Source organism: Coturnix japonica, chromosome 23 (assembly GCF_001577835.2).
Source record: "Coturnix japonica isolate 7356 chromosome 23, Coturnix japonica 2.1, whole genome shotgun sequence".
Classification (NCBI taxonomy): domain Eukaryota; kingdom Metazoa; phylum Chordata; class Aves; order Galliformes; family Phasianidae; genus Coturnix; species Coturnix japonica.
This window is the reverse complement of record NC_029538.1, coordinates 2,150,042-2,164,323: the sequence shown is the minus strand read 5'-3', so window position 1 is coordinate 2,164,323 and position 14,282 is coordinate 2,150,042. Positions and strand designations below refer to the sequence as shown.

The window sequence follows — 14,282 nt, the reverse complement described above, 5'->3', positions numbered from 1 at the left end:
CACCACCTGGGCATAGAGCTGAGCCTACAGCAGCACCTTGCTTAAACCACAGCGTGTGTTTTTCCTCCCTGCATAAAAACTGCTGCAGTTGGCAAAAGAAAGAACTTATGGGGGAGCTTCACGGCCCAGCCCCATCCACTTCTGCTCCCTAAAAGCTCAATGATCCGAAACCAGCGGGCAGTTCCCATGTTGTGGGGATGGATGCAATGAAGCCAAGCACCAAATCAAGGCCAGAGCTGCCAATCTCCTGGGCAATTTTGAGATGCAATTAGAGGAGACACTGAAGTTAAAGGAGAACAGGGATCGCTGCGGGCTCCAGAGCCGCCTCCGCATCCATATAATGTATAATTTATAATGTATAATGTATATAATGTATATAATGTATATAATGTAATACATATAATGTATGTATTATACGGCACATATGAGTGCCATATATGTAATACATATAATGTATCCGCCGGTGATAGACCTCCCTCTGCTGGCAGGAAGGCTCAGATCGGGGCATGGCCATGTAACACAGCTCTGATATGGGGTTTGATTATGGGGTTTGGAGCTCCTGCAGAGCATCGCTGTGTATCGCTATCTGATACCCCACCAGCTGCTTCCTCACGGCAGCTTTGCATCACCCCATTGATTCCCCATCTGGGGAGGATGGGTGTCTATGTGTTGATATAGCGGTGTTCATTAAATATAGAGTGATTTCAGGGTGACTGCCCGGCAGGAGCACAGCATTAGGGTTAAGACGTCGCAGCACCACGAGGTGACCCTACAGCCATACACAGCGCTGGGACCTCCCGGCCGCCAGGGGGCGCTCGACGCGCAGTGAGAGGAAGCGGAAGTTCGTGCCGGGGAGGAAGCGGAAGTGCTCGCAGTGCAAAATGGCGGCGGCGGCGGTGTCAGCGCTGGGCGGTTTGGGGGATCCCGGTGACGGGGTGAGGCCGCGGCGGAGGGATGGGGGGGGGGTATGTCGGCCTTTGTGCCATAGGAGGCTGAGCGGGGTTGTTTCAGGGATCCTCGGGATCGGAGGACGAGGCGCAGCACAGCGCGGCGACGGCGGCGGCGCAGAAGCGAGAAGAGCGACTGAGGAGGTTCAGAGAGCTGCACTTAAAGCGGGTACGGGACGGGACGGGATGGATGGGATATTATGGGATGGGATGGGATGGGATGGGATATTATGGGATGGATGGAGGGGATTATGGGATGGATGGAGGGGATTATGGGATGGATGGAGGGTATTATGGGATGGATGGAGGGGATTATGGGATGGATGGGATGGGATGGGATGGGATATTATGGGATGGATGGGATGGGATATTATGGGATGGATGGGATTGCCGGTGGGCATGGGCATGGGTATTGTGCGGAGCTGGACTGCGGATGGGATGCGGATACCATTATCGGGATGGGATCGAGGATATACTATCGGGATGGATGGGAACTATTAATGGGCATTCGGGATGGGGATTTACAGGGATGGTTGATTGGATATCTATGCCGGACTGGATGGGAGAATTATGGGACTGGATGGGATGGGATAACTTATGGCCGATGGATGGGGGTATTATGGGATGGATGGATGGGATATTTGGATGAATGGGATAGGTATTAATGGACTCGTGATGGGGTGCACGATATTACTGGAAATCGCGATGGGGTGGGAAGGATGGGATGGGATGGGATATTATGGGATGGATGGGATGGATGGGGTGGGGTGAATGGGATGGGATGGATGGGAAGGGATGGGTTAGGATGGGATGGGATGGATGGATGGGATGGGATGGGATGGGACAGGATGGGACGGGACTGTGCTCACCTGTGCTGCTGGTGATACGGGGGGAAGCGATGGGAGAACTGGCCCAGTTCGGGTGTGGGTCGGTTGCGGCCGCTGCCACCCCAGAGGGATTCGTTGCCCATAGTCGATTCGGTCCTTCCCATAAAGGGGTTTTGTAGCCTTATGTCTAATACAGCGTTACTGAGTGAGCTGTGTCGGGAACTGCAGAGCTCAGATACCTGCACCTTATTGAGCCACCTCAGTCACCTGGGGTCTGGGTTTTAGTGCTCACATAGTGCCGTGTCATCACTTTGCTATGGAATGTTTTGTTCCCAGAATGAAGCTCGCAAACTGAATCACCAGGAAGTGGTGGAGGAAGACAAAAGGCTCAAATTACCACCCAACTGGGAAGCCAAGAAAGCACGACTGGAGTGGGAGCTGAAGGTGGAGGAGAAGAAGAAGGTAAGAAGAGCAAAGTTGTGGCTTTCTGGAGTGCTGCAGTGACGCTCCCCTTTCATTGAGTCTAGAGAGCTTTGACTCAAGTTACAGAATCACAGAATGACCCAGGTTGGAAGGGACCTCAAGGATCATGTAGTTCCAACCCCCCTGCCTGGCAGGGCCACCAAACATACACATTTACTAGATCAGGTTGCCCAGGAGACCCCATAGATCCCCATAGAGACCACACAGACCCCATAGAGACCCCATAGATCAGGTTGCCCATGGCCCCGTCCAACCTGGCCTTGAACACCTCCAAGGACGGAGCATCCACAACCTCCCTGGGCAGCCTGTTCCAGGGCCTCACCACTCTCCTAGTGAAGAACTTACCCTTGTTACCCTGTGTTGTGTTTCCTCATTCCCCTTTCCCCCTAAGAAAACCCAATTAAACTCTTGAGTATGTATGTATATGTTAGTTCTGCACTTGAGGCTGACCCTATTGATCTGTGTAAGCTTTGAGTTTAATCCTTGTTGCTCAATATTTGTGCCCTATTAGGAATGTGCAGCAAGAGGAGAAGACTACGAGCGGGTTAAACTGTTAGAGATCAGTGCTGAGGATGCAGAGAGATGGGAAAGGAAAAAGAAGAGGAAGAATCCAGATCTAGGATTCTCAGGTGTGTTTAATTGCACTATTGTCTTAATGTGTGTTAATATTTCAAGTAGAATCATGAAATAAAATCCTTCACCTTAACAGTCATTTGTTTTCTTATTAGATTACGCGGCTGCTCAGCTGCGTCAGTACCAGAGGCTGACAAGGCAGATCAAACCCGACCTGGAGCAGTATGAGAAGCTGAAGGAGCAGTAGTAAGTGCCACTTCAGTCACCTGTCAGCAGTACTGGCTTTATAAATGACTGCTTAAGACTTAAAAAACCAAACATTTCAGCACGTGTATGTTGTTACATGTACTATTTTAACATGAAATGTGTATGACCTGCTTGATAATGTGATGCTTCCACTCTCTACTTCAATAGGTAGAAGACATTATTGCAGTTTATGAGGTGGTTTTTTTCCTTTCAAGCTCACAATTAATGGCTTTGAAGCAACACTGCTACCACTGTGAAGTTATTTAGATGGGCGAGTTGTTTGCTATTTCTTGGCTGTATTTGTTTTCTTTAATGCTTTGGGGGGTTTTGGTGCTTAGTTTTATTTTTCAGCAGGTTTTGATATTAGAAATTGCCATGTTTGCATTTAAATAGATACAAAGACTTTAGTGCTGAGTTCTTTATCCTGTATAGGCATGTTTAAGTTTAGGATCAGCATGTTCTCATTGCATCTAACTCCTACAGTTAGAAATTAAATGCCTTGCAAGATTAAATCTATTGTATCTGTAAACTGCTGCTCTTCTGCTGTTACCAGTGGTGAAGCGCTCTATCCAACATCTGACAGCCTCCTCCATGGAACTCACGTGCCAGATAAGGAAGGGATTGACAGAATGGTTGCAGATCTTGAGAAACAGTGAGTAAACAAGATCAATTTCACCATTCCTCCATGTGCCATTCTTTAATTAAGTGCACAGACCCACCTGCAGGCCTTTAAACACTGATGTTTGCCTTGCAGAATTGAGAAGCGTGAGAAGTACAGCCGGAGACGTCCTTACAACGATGATGCGGATATTGATTACATCAATGAGAGAAATGCCAAGTTCAATAAGAAGGCAGAGCGCTTCTATGGGAAGTACACGGCTGAAATCAAACAGAACTTGGAGAGAGGAACAGCTGTCTGAACTGGGACACCCAGCAGAGCACACCCTACAGCCCTCCTCTGCCTGTTAAAGTTCAGGGTGATTCTGCAAACAATTTTAAGCTTCAGCAAAAGAAATACACATTGCTTCAGGGGGTTTCCAAAGTAAGATGGTGTGTTTCATACAGTAGATGTGCACACTGTATGCCTGCAGTTGTATATAAGCTTTACTTGCTGAGCAGCCAGCTCCTCCAATGTCATATTCTAAATAAACTCTCACTGATTAAAGGTGTGTCAGTATCTGAAGATGCTTGTTTAGCAAGATGAAAATACAAGTCAAAATCATACTACTCTATTTAGTAACACTTCAACAGTCTTCCAGCCCAGTCTCACTTCAATTATATAGAAATAAAGAGCTATTAATAAAAAAGAGGCTTAAGATGGAATGGTGATGGCTTCACAGGGCAGCCAGACACAAAACTGCCATTTGCAGAGGGGTATCCACCACAGTTACCTACAGACCCTCAATTTGCCAGAGCCTGGACAGGAATGACACCAGTATGAAGGTCTGTTTTCAAGGTGACCTTTAAAACTATCTTGTCACACCTTCCAATAAGTGGAATTTAAAGCTGGAAATAACCACTAGAGAGAAAAAAAATAAGAGCCCAATACTTGATATACGGATGCCAGTGCAAAAGTGAAGTTTATTTTCTTGAAGTAAACTGTTACACAATGTAGTTTAACTGTTCAAAATTAACAGCTACTGAACTAGTCTTTAGAAAAAATTACCCACCTGTTAAGTTCTAGTCCATTAAAGCAATACAAAAATATTTACAAATATACACAAGATTCCATCTGTGGCTTCTGGATCACTGCGCTTTACATCTGAAAGAGAAACCTAAGATTCCAAAATTAAAGATATCAAAATAAATACTCAACAAGCTGATCAGAAAAGGTCACACCTCACTACGCAGGTATTACGATACTCAGTCTGAGGAACAGAGCTATTCTAGCGTGCTCGGAACAGTGTGGATTTGGGTGAGAAGTTTAGGAACTTTTTCTCCTCCTTCTTGACAGGAACCCACTGCCCATAGGGACTTCCCTTTTTGTCATCTTCTCTTCCTGGAGAAATGGATGGTTCTTTAACAACATGGCTCGCTGGCTTCTGTTGTACTGGCTTTGCCATTGTATTCTGGAAAAGAAATTACATTTTAAACCAGTGGAAAGACAAAGGACATACAAAGACCCAACAACTTTAAGAGGCTTGTGTTGACAAGACACTTAACTAACCCAGAATGCTGAATAACCACCCCACCCCTGCATTACTCAAACACAACCAAAGACGCAACTTCAAGTTGCAGCATGAAATACCAGAAACAAAAAGCTCACAGCACTGAGCGTTATGTGCAGAAACATCTGCATTTAAACACTACTGTAGTACATTAAAACAGCACTGTACTGCTGAAGAACTGATCCAGCTCCTTCAGGAAAGGAACTGCAAAGCCCTCCAAGCGTTACCATTGCTAAGATGTTTGATTTGGCAATCATTGCTGTGGAGACTGATACAAGAGGGATTAATTATGGGATTTCCATCTCCGGAAAGCACACTCACATTAGGGCTGAACGAGATGCTCCGTGCGGTTGCTCTCTCCATTCCACTTTTGGTTATGACTTCTGTCAGTCCTTTGGGTTGCTAGAGAAAAGCACACAGCACTTCAGTGGGAGGATACAACACCCTCTGTAGGTTAAGGCAGCCTTTACAAGTTAATAACTTCCCAGTACAGTTGTTTCAGATATTTACAACAAAAGTAGCCAGAAGCTACCAAATGTGCCAATAGATCAGCATTGAGTTCAATGTGAAAACCAGTATTTTTAATCAAGGTCCTTGTGCCGATTCAAGGACCTGCTATGACCTGATATCCATGCCCCACTTACAGTTTTAAAGAGTATTCAAATGATTCAAAGCATGGAATGCCATACAATGAAATGTAGTGTCAGAATAAGTCGCATGAAGTTCTGCACGTTAATCCTGCAGAGCTTTGGATAACAACAATAAACTTATCTGCAAGTGATGCAGGCCTCTTCTTCTGTACTCTCTCAACATCTGGAATATATTGCATATATTATGAAAGGGATGCCTGTACCATTTGTCTAAAACCTTTAGCAAATTTACTTCCATTTGAAATAGCAGCATTGGATAGATGTAAAGTTACTGCAGTTTTGCATTTACTATCAATCAGATTAACAAAGCATTAACACAGCCAAACTACAGCTCAGTTTAAGATGCTGAAGTTTCTCCCTCCCTTAAATTCACAGTAGCTACAGCCCACAAGACCCTTAATTACCAACAGATTTTCTTCATCATGTCTGGAACCATAGTCATGATTTCTATAAGACAGAAATAAAGCATGTAAAATGCATTGTGTGTTCGGGTATGTAACTTCTGGGAAATAGTATATTACATATGAAAAGCTTTTAACTGTTAGAAAAGGTAGTAAAATTAACCTTAACAAGAAAAAAAATAACAGGTTTGCTAAGGAGTCTCCTTGTTTTAGATCAAGAAAAAAATAGTTTCTGTAATGAGCAATACAATGCTACCATTGAGAAGCTGCAAGAACTACAATTCTCTCCCCTTCCTAATGTTGTAACACCAAGGAAAGCCTGCATGCAGCAGAGCCACAGCACAGCTTGGGTTGGAAGGGACCTTAAAGATCATCCAGCTCCAACCCCAGCCACAGGCTGGTTGCCACTGGGACCCCATCCAGCCCGGCCCTGAATCCACTGCCCTTCAGAATCCAGTGTACTTGCAGTGAAAAGCAAAGTCTACAGTGGTTTCTAAAGCACTTTTTAGCATTCTGGTCAACCTCAGTTCTCTGTTCAGGAGTTTCAACTTTTAATTAACAAACTCCTCAATAAGGAAAAAAGAATCGTGGCACATCCATGCACACCACAAGTCTTTATGTGCTGACCTTTTCATTCCCAACACTCCAGTTCGTACTTACCTCATCCGACTCCCCAGAGTCTTCATGTTCTTTCTTAATACTGCTGGTCTCCTTAGAAGCAGTGCGGATCTTCAAGCTAGCAGGCAAGACTATATTGTCTGTTCCCAGAGCTTTTGCAGCATTAGCCTTTGCAATTTCCAGAAGCTCCCTCTTTTCTAAAAGAAGACATAATTGATTTTTAACATGAGATACGTATCCTTCCAATACAACCCTAAGAACTGCAGCCAAACCACATCTGCACTGAAACATTAACTCTGATGGATTTTCATCTCAACTTGAGAGATACAGCTTCAGTTGAAATACAAAGATATGCTCTCAACTGCTGTTTATACCCCCCTTCTTAATATATTTTTATAGATGTAGCAAGATTCTTTGCAACCTCCTTTTATCAGATAGGCTCTATAAAGTAACTACAATTTATCTAGTCAATAAAAGACCCGTTTCCAATGCTCACACCCAAAGTCCAAGTACCTTTCTCACTCAAGTGCAGAGGTGACCTACTCCGAGACCTGGTTCGTGACCTGCTCCTCCAGCTCCTGTAAGTCTCAGGGTACACTGTCCGCCCAAACCCATAGTTTCTTCGGCCTCTGGAACGTGACCTGCTTCTTGAATAGGACCTTCTGTAATATGATCTTCCACGGGACCACGACCTACTGCGTGATCTGTACCTCGGAGGAGAGCGGTGGTACCTCCTGTAGTGCCTGGAGTGGTACCTTCCTCTGTACCTCCTGTAGCCACGCGATCTTGAGCGGCTTCTTGAATAGGAACGGGAGCATCTTCTGTACCTTCGGGAACTGTATCTTCGATCCCTAGACCTGGATCTGGACCGACTCCAGCTCCTGGAGGAAGCTGAAGATGACGTACTCGAACTGGACTGGGAGCTGCAGGAAGATCGACTGGATGACCTTGATGATGACCTGCTGCAGCTTCTTTTGGATCTCAAACAATTCTCTCTTTTCTTTGGTGAATTCAGACTCAAATCATCCATGCAGTTTGCCATATCACTGCTCTTACGAGCCACTACTTCTTCCTTGCAGGTACTTTCAGAGCCCAGTTCTGTTTTGCTTGTTGTTCTGCAGTATCCAGTCTCTGTTCCTGGGTAAAGAAGACAGAAGCAAATGAAGACACGAATCATTTACAGACAGCAATTGACATACACACCATCAATTATTATGGCACAACACACAAACAAGAAGTTCAAGGACAATTCAACGCTGACAATCTTTCCTGACAATTATGAGCATGTTTTATGCCTGACAATTATGAGCAGCATCATTTCCTGTCCTGTGGTCAGACCTCTGGGACAGGCTGCTCAGGAAGTGGTGAAGAAATGTTTAGATCTTGTGCTGAAGAACGTTGTTTAGTGAGGAAATACTGGTGGTAGGACGGCTGGACTGGATGATCTTAGAGGTCTCTTCCAACCTTGGTCATTCTATGGTTCTATATGAAAGTTTAAGAATGCGTTAGTGTAAGCCACTAGTTTTGAAAGGTTTGCATTGGCTTTAATGCCCCTCACACAACTTTTGTGAAGATGAAATTTACTGCTATTTCCTTACCCCAAACAAAGCTTTCAAGGTACTCAAGTTCCCATCTGTTTTAAGCGCAGACTACTGCACCAGGAGGGGCAAAACAAACATCTACTTTCAAGGTCAGAATAGACATCATGCTTTACATCCACAGCTTTATAATAGGCCAATGATCACAACTAAATTATGCCACTAAACTACACCAGTAGAATCTTACATGTGTAGTATAAGACACAGATCCGGGATCATAGGGTAAAATTCGTTAAGGGAACACATCAAAACAGCTTCTCTGCCCAGTGGTCCTATATTATAAGTACTGTGTTAACACTCTGCTTCTCAAGGCTTGTCTGCTGAACCACTGAGCTCAGACTCACTGCTTACTATCAATAAGAGCTACCGAGCCAGCTCTAAGAGCTGATTAAGCTCCTCAAACAGCTGCAGGAAGTTCCACCCATCACCTCCAAGCAGAGACCCAAGGTCACAGGCACTGCACAGCCCATGGGAACACCCGATATACCCCTCCCACCCCCCCACATACAGCTCAGAGGTCAGATATACCCCTCCCACCCACCTCCATACAGCTCAGAGGCCAGATATACCCCTTCCACCCCCCCACATCCAGCTCGGAGGCCAGGGGGGCTTCTGGTGAGGCCGCTTACCGCTGGGGGCCGCCGGACATCCCCGTTGTTGACTCCCATGGGTCCCTATGGCGCTCCTGCAATAACACAGCGGTAAATGAGGTGCTGCCATAGCACAGCACCAGCCCACAGCCAACAATACAATACAATACACCCCACCTCCCACCCGGCCCATCTCCCCCCTCAGCCCTAGGCCGCACCGCTCCCCCCGCTCCTCCTCACCCGCTGCACGCAGCCGCTCCCCCCCCACACGGATCCTGCTCCGACGGTGACGCCCGAGGGGACAACCCGGCTTCGTGTGTTACACCCATAACGAACGGCCGGGCCCAGACAACGCGCCGCGATCCGAACCGCCGGAGCAACGAGCGGACACAACCGACCCCACCGCGAGCAGAGCGCGGACTGAGAGCGGCCGCGAACCTTCCAGAACGTCACTCCCCGCTTACGTAACGGAGCGGACTGCGCATGCGCGGGCTTTGTGCACATGCGCACTGCCTGCACTCACCCTACTCCCCCCTCCCTTTCCGTACTACAGCGCATGCGCAGAAGAACCCATTCGCCGCCCTCTACGCGCCTGCGCGCTGGAGGCGGGGAGCTGCTGTTGCGTGCTGCGCATGCGCACTGAGCGCGTCGGTGGAGCCGTGAGGTGAGCGGCGGGTCGGGCCGTGTTCTGTGTGAGGACAATATAATGCGGCTTTTTAGAGCGATAATTGCTGTGGTGGGTTATTTACTGTGTGAGAAACGCGGTTGTGGCGATTTGATTCGTTTTATTTTGTTTTCTCGCCTTCTTCAGAGCGTTGAAAGATGTCCGGTTTCCTGGAGGGCCTGAGGTGTTCCGAGTGTGTGGACTGGGGGGAGAAGCGGAACACCATCGCGTCTGTGGCCGCTGGAGTGCTGGTGTGTGAGGAAACGGGGTATAAGGAGGCTCTATTTCGCCATTATAGGGACAGATAGACCCCCACCCAGCCCCTCTGTGCTCTGTGCTGGTGTGTGAGGAAACGGCGTCAAAGGAGGCTCCATTAAGCTGTTATGGAGACAGATAGACACCCACCCAGCCCCTCTGTGCAGCCAGAGTGCTGGTGTGTGAGGAAATGGGATCAAAGGAGGCTCCATTAAGCTGTTATGGGGACAGATAGATCCCCATCCAGCCCCTCTATGCTCTGTGCAGGAAACGGGTGTGTGAGGAAACAGGATCAAAGGAGGCTCCATTAAGCTATTATAGGGACAGATAGACCCCCACACCTCCAGCCCCTCTGTGCTCTGTGCAGCCGGAGCGCTGGTGTGTGAGGAAACGGGCTCAAAGGAGGCTCCATGAAGCCATTATAGGAACAGATAGACCTCCCCCCCCCCCCCCCCCCCAGCCCCTCTATGCTCTGTGCATCCCCCCCCCCTGCTCTATACAGCACCCACAGAAGGCAATTGGTGCTGCCCACCCCACTGCAGCCATAGGGAGTGTGGGGTGGATGTGACTGACAGAGCTCAGTGTATTGGTGTTCGCAGGGGGCAGTGCTGGGGCTGGTCCTGTTCAACAGTTTCACTTTATTAAAGGGATAGTGCTGATGATGTTAAGCTGGGAGGGGTGGCTGACACACCTGAAGGCTGTGCTGCCTTTCAGTAAGACTTGGACAAGCTGAAGAGCTGGGCAGAGAGGTGTTTAACAAGAGCAAGTGATGACTATTGCACCTGGGGGGCAATGGAATAACTACATGCATCCATACAGGTTGGTGGTTGACCTGCTGGGGAGGAGCTCTGTAATGAAGGACCTGGTGGGCCATAAGCCAGCAGTGTGCCCTGGTGGCCAAGAAGGCCAATGGCATCTTGGGGTGCATTAAAAAGAGTGGCCAGCAGGGCAAGGGAGGTGATCCTACCCCTCTCTCCTTCAGTACTGTATCCAGTTCTGGGCTCCCCAATACAAAAAAAGGCAGGGATCTACTGGAGAGAGTCCATCAGAGGTTCACAGAGATGATAAAGGGCTCTTAGATGTCCCTTCCAGCCCCTACAATTCTTGGAGCAGCTAAATCATGGGGTTTGTGTTTAGCATGTACCTGACTAAGCTGATGGTAGAGGCAGCTGTGCTGTTTGTTTGGGTTTGTTTGGTCAAACCTTTTCTATCTGTGTTTTAAACTATTGTACTTTTGCTTTTAATAGTTTTTTACAGGTTGGTGGATAATCATAGATGCAGCTGTGAAGTACCCTACCATGGAAGACTTCAACCATTCGTATCATGCCTGTGGGGTTATAGCCACCATTGCATTCCTAATGTAAGTGTAATGTCCTGATCAGAGCTGTGCACACCTGGAACTTCTGTGAAATTCAGAATTAAAATAAATAACGTAGGCTTTAAATTGGGAGATAAGTGAAAATAACAAATCAGGGTCTGAGTGTTGCTAATATCACAAAATGGTTTGGGTTAAAGGGATTTTAATCATCACCAAGTCCAACCCCCCCACACCATAAGCTGGGATGCTCTGACCAGGCTGCTTAGGGCCCCATGCAGTTTTGCCTTGGATACTGGCACTGTGCAGCCACAGCTCTGGGTGCCATGGCCTCATTGCCCTCTAAGTGATAACATTTCTTCCTAATTATCTCATCCAAATCTCTCCTTTTAGCTTCAAACCATTCTGTCCTATTCTGTCCTAAAACCTTTTGTCCTGTTCCTACACTGAAACCTTCTTCCCTTCTTATGGTGGGGGTCCCAGAGCTGAATGCTGCACTGCACTGTGGTCTCATGAGAGCAGAGCAGAGGGGGAGAACCGCCTCCCTTGAGCTGCTGGTCATGCTTTGTGTGATGCAGCCTAGGATCATGTGCCTTACATTTGCCTGTGGTAAGGAGCCATTGAAAATGGAGTAGCATATAAATCAAAGCATTAAAAGTGGAAGAAAAGCAGAGCAACGTGTTTAAGTTTTAGCATGTTTCCCATTTTGAAAAAATAAAATACACGTAAGAAATGCATTATGTCTCAATTTGTTCCTAAGGAATTTCCCTTACTGTTCTATAAACATTTTCCTTCTTGCTTTATTAATCTTTACCCTTTTTCATCCTGTTTTGCACGTTCAGGATCAACGCAGTTTCTAATGGACAAGTGAGGGGTGACAGTTACAGCGAAGGCTGCCTGGGACAAACAGGTGAGTGCTGTGCACACACAAATACCTGCAGTCAGTCACCCTTGGACGAGCTATAACAGCTGCACCAGTGCATGCACTGATTTATGTGCATGGCTCAAGTGGGTCACATAAAGTGCTCTGGAACTGAAGCATCTTGAAAGTTACTGGTATCTGTACACAGGAATGGGCATAGAACACCCACGTCTTCTTTTTAAGGTGCTCGGATCTGGCTCTTCATTGGCTTTATGCTGATGTTTGGTTCACTGATTGCTTCAATGTGGATTCTTTTTGGAGGATACGTCGTTAAAGGTAAGATACAGCATGAAGCATGGCCTGACCCTTTCTAATTCTTCCCTATCCGTTATTCTTTTCTTTCTTCTAACGTATGGAGGATTTTAACACCCCATTGCTGTCATTTAAGCTCTTGTCAGTCTGTTTTGTAGGGCACAGACTGTCCTGTTAGCCTCAGTAGAAACTGGTTGGGTTTTAATTGATGTTCTCTTTAGTTTTGGCATTACACAGTTCACAGGGGGGTTTCAGAGACACCTGGGCACATTAATTTCATGCTAGTGCTCCATTCTGCAGCTTGCCATCATAGTGAATGTGCACATGTACATGTATCAGGTTACACAAGTGCAATCCAAAGGGGATGTGTAATCCCACGTCATAGTGAGTGTTATGATTCATGAGTGTTAGATCTGAATGCACATCTTTGATTATTCAGTTATTTGGAAAGCTGAATAACTGGGGAAGGGGGGGGGAGGTATGAAAGCCATTGAAATTACTTTGCACTGGGGGTAACAGATGGGAGGGAACCACCTTGTCAGAGCATGAAACAGATGCAAAAGGTGCACAGTGCTCTCTTAACTCTAGGAGAGAACAACCCATATTAGGCACATCTATTCTGTGGTAGGAGCAGCAGCAGGATTCTGTTGTGTGATCTCTTGGAAGAGAAAAGGACTTATGAAATATTAATGGGGTGTTTTGTGTTGTTTTCTTGTAGAGAAAGCAGTTGTGTACCCAGGAATTGCTGTATTTTTCCAGAATGCATTCATCTTTTTCGGGTAAGCTTCTCATCCTTCGTTCATTTCTTACCTAATTGGTTTTTAATGATCAAAACCAAAGCTTGCTGCAGTCTGGGTTTTATTTCAGCTCTATTTTTGGGGTGAATAAAGTGCACTCACTGATCTGCCTGCGTAGGTTTTGCTGCAGGAACAGGATGTGGGTTGACAAACACTACAACCTACTCACAAAAATAACGTAGTTAAAGTATTATTTGGTATTTAATCCTCCCCCTTATGTGCCTGTGTGCCTTTCTTGTTTCAAACAGAGGACTGGTCTTCAAATTTGGCCGCACAGAGGATCTGTGGCAGTGAACACACTGATGGAAGTGCATTGGCCATGTCGGTTCTTTTTTAGCTGTGTGGAAGTTTTGTACAACCATTTTGTATGCGGTGCCCTTCAATCATCACTAAGGGTAAAAAGAAACATGGGGAAGTGAAATCTCAGCACTAAAAGATCCTGGTTGCGTTTTAAAGGAAAAAATACCCCAAAAAGCAGCTCTGTTGATTTCAGTGTTGTGTTTCTGACGTGTAAAACTGCTACAGGTAGCACTGGAAGTCACTTTTGTATGATGTTTGCTCTAAGTAAATAGAATAGTGGGAGATGAACACATTTAACCATTTAACACTTTCTATGATATTTACAACCCAAGCCCTCTTTGCTTTAAAACAACTTTTTAACATATATTTATTAAGTATTTCCTATATCTGGACAGTATAAACAGTTCTTCACTTTCAAATTTGACTGGTTCGTGGTTTTTTTCCTTCATAAAGCTGTGCTGCTTTAGACTTTGTTTTTCCCTGAGTGTTTAATACAGTGATGGTGAGGGCAGCGAACAACTCACTGTTGCTGCTGACATTGTAGGGACACAGGTTTGAGTTACATACTGGTTCTGGCTGTAAGGAGCTCATCCACAAAGCTTGCTGTAAACTTAATCCCTAACCACAATAAAAAGAGGGAAGAACACTCCTCAGCTGGCAGGGGACGGTCCTTCTA

General features: G+C 46.3%; 3 protein-coding genes across 4 annotated transcripts; 2 read left to right on the top strand and 1 right to left on the bottom strand.

Moving 5' to 3' along the window:
- The first annotated feature begins 835 nt into the window (after positions 1 to 835).
- SYF2 (SYF2 pre-mRNA splicing factor) lies at positions 836 to 4,247 on the top strand. Its single transcript, XM_015883374.2, has 7 exons — positions 836 to 935; positions 1,012 to 1,116; positions 2,111 to 2,236; positions 2,769 to 2,886; positions 2,986 to 3,076; positions 3,630 to 3,728; positions 3,831 to 4,247. Exons 1-7 carry the CDS (start codon positions 882 to 884, stop codon positions 3,994 to 3,996), a joined length of 759 nt encoding a protein of 252 aa, XP_015738860.1. The 5' UTR covers positions 836 to 881; the 3' UTR covers positions 3,997 to 4,247.
- Positions 4,248 to 4,631: 384 nt separating this feature from the next.
- Positions 4,632 to 9,580, bottom strand: RSRP1 (arginine and serine rich protein 1). Of its 2 annotated transcripts, none has more exons than XR_001559366.1 (6): positions 9,342 to 9,580; positions 9,141 to 9,196; positions 7,427 to 8,050; positions 6,956 to 7,110; positions 5,566 to 6,057; positions 4,632 to 5,145 (listed from the first exon to the last, which is right to left on the bottom strand). XR_001559366.1 is itself a non-coding variant. In XM_015883371.1 (6 exons), the coding sequence occupies exons 1-6, from the start codon at positions 9,428 to 9,430 to the stop codon at positions 4,963 to 4,965; spliced, it is 1,188 nt and encodes a 395-aa protein (XP_015738857.1). In that variant the 5' UTR covers positions 9,431 to 9,580; the 3' UTR covers positions 4,632 to 4,962. The 2 variants fall into 2 exon arrangements, 1 of the variants encoding a protein (XP_015738857.1); XM_015883371.1 differs by having other exon boundaries at positions 5,566 to 5,646.
- Positions 9,581 to 9,650: 70 nt separating this feature from the next.
- Positions 9,651 to 14,025, top strand: TMEM50A (transmembrane protein 50A). The gene is made up of 7 exons (XM_015883376.2): positions 9,651 to 9,765; positions 9,913 to 10,016; positions 11,268 to 11,380; positions 12,178 to 12,245; positions 12,441 to 12,533; positions 13,228 to 13,288; positions 13,555 to 14,025. The coding sequence occupies exons 2-7, from the start codon at positions 9,924 to 9,926 to the stop codon at positions 13,598 to 13,600; spliced, it is 474 nt and encodes a 157-aa protein (XP_015738862.1). The 5' UTR covers positions 9,651 to 9,765; positions 9,913 to 9,923; the 3' UTR covers positions 13,601 to 14,025.
- The last annotated feature ends 257 nt before the right edge of the window (positions 14,026 to 14,282 follow it).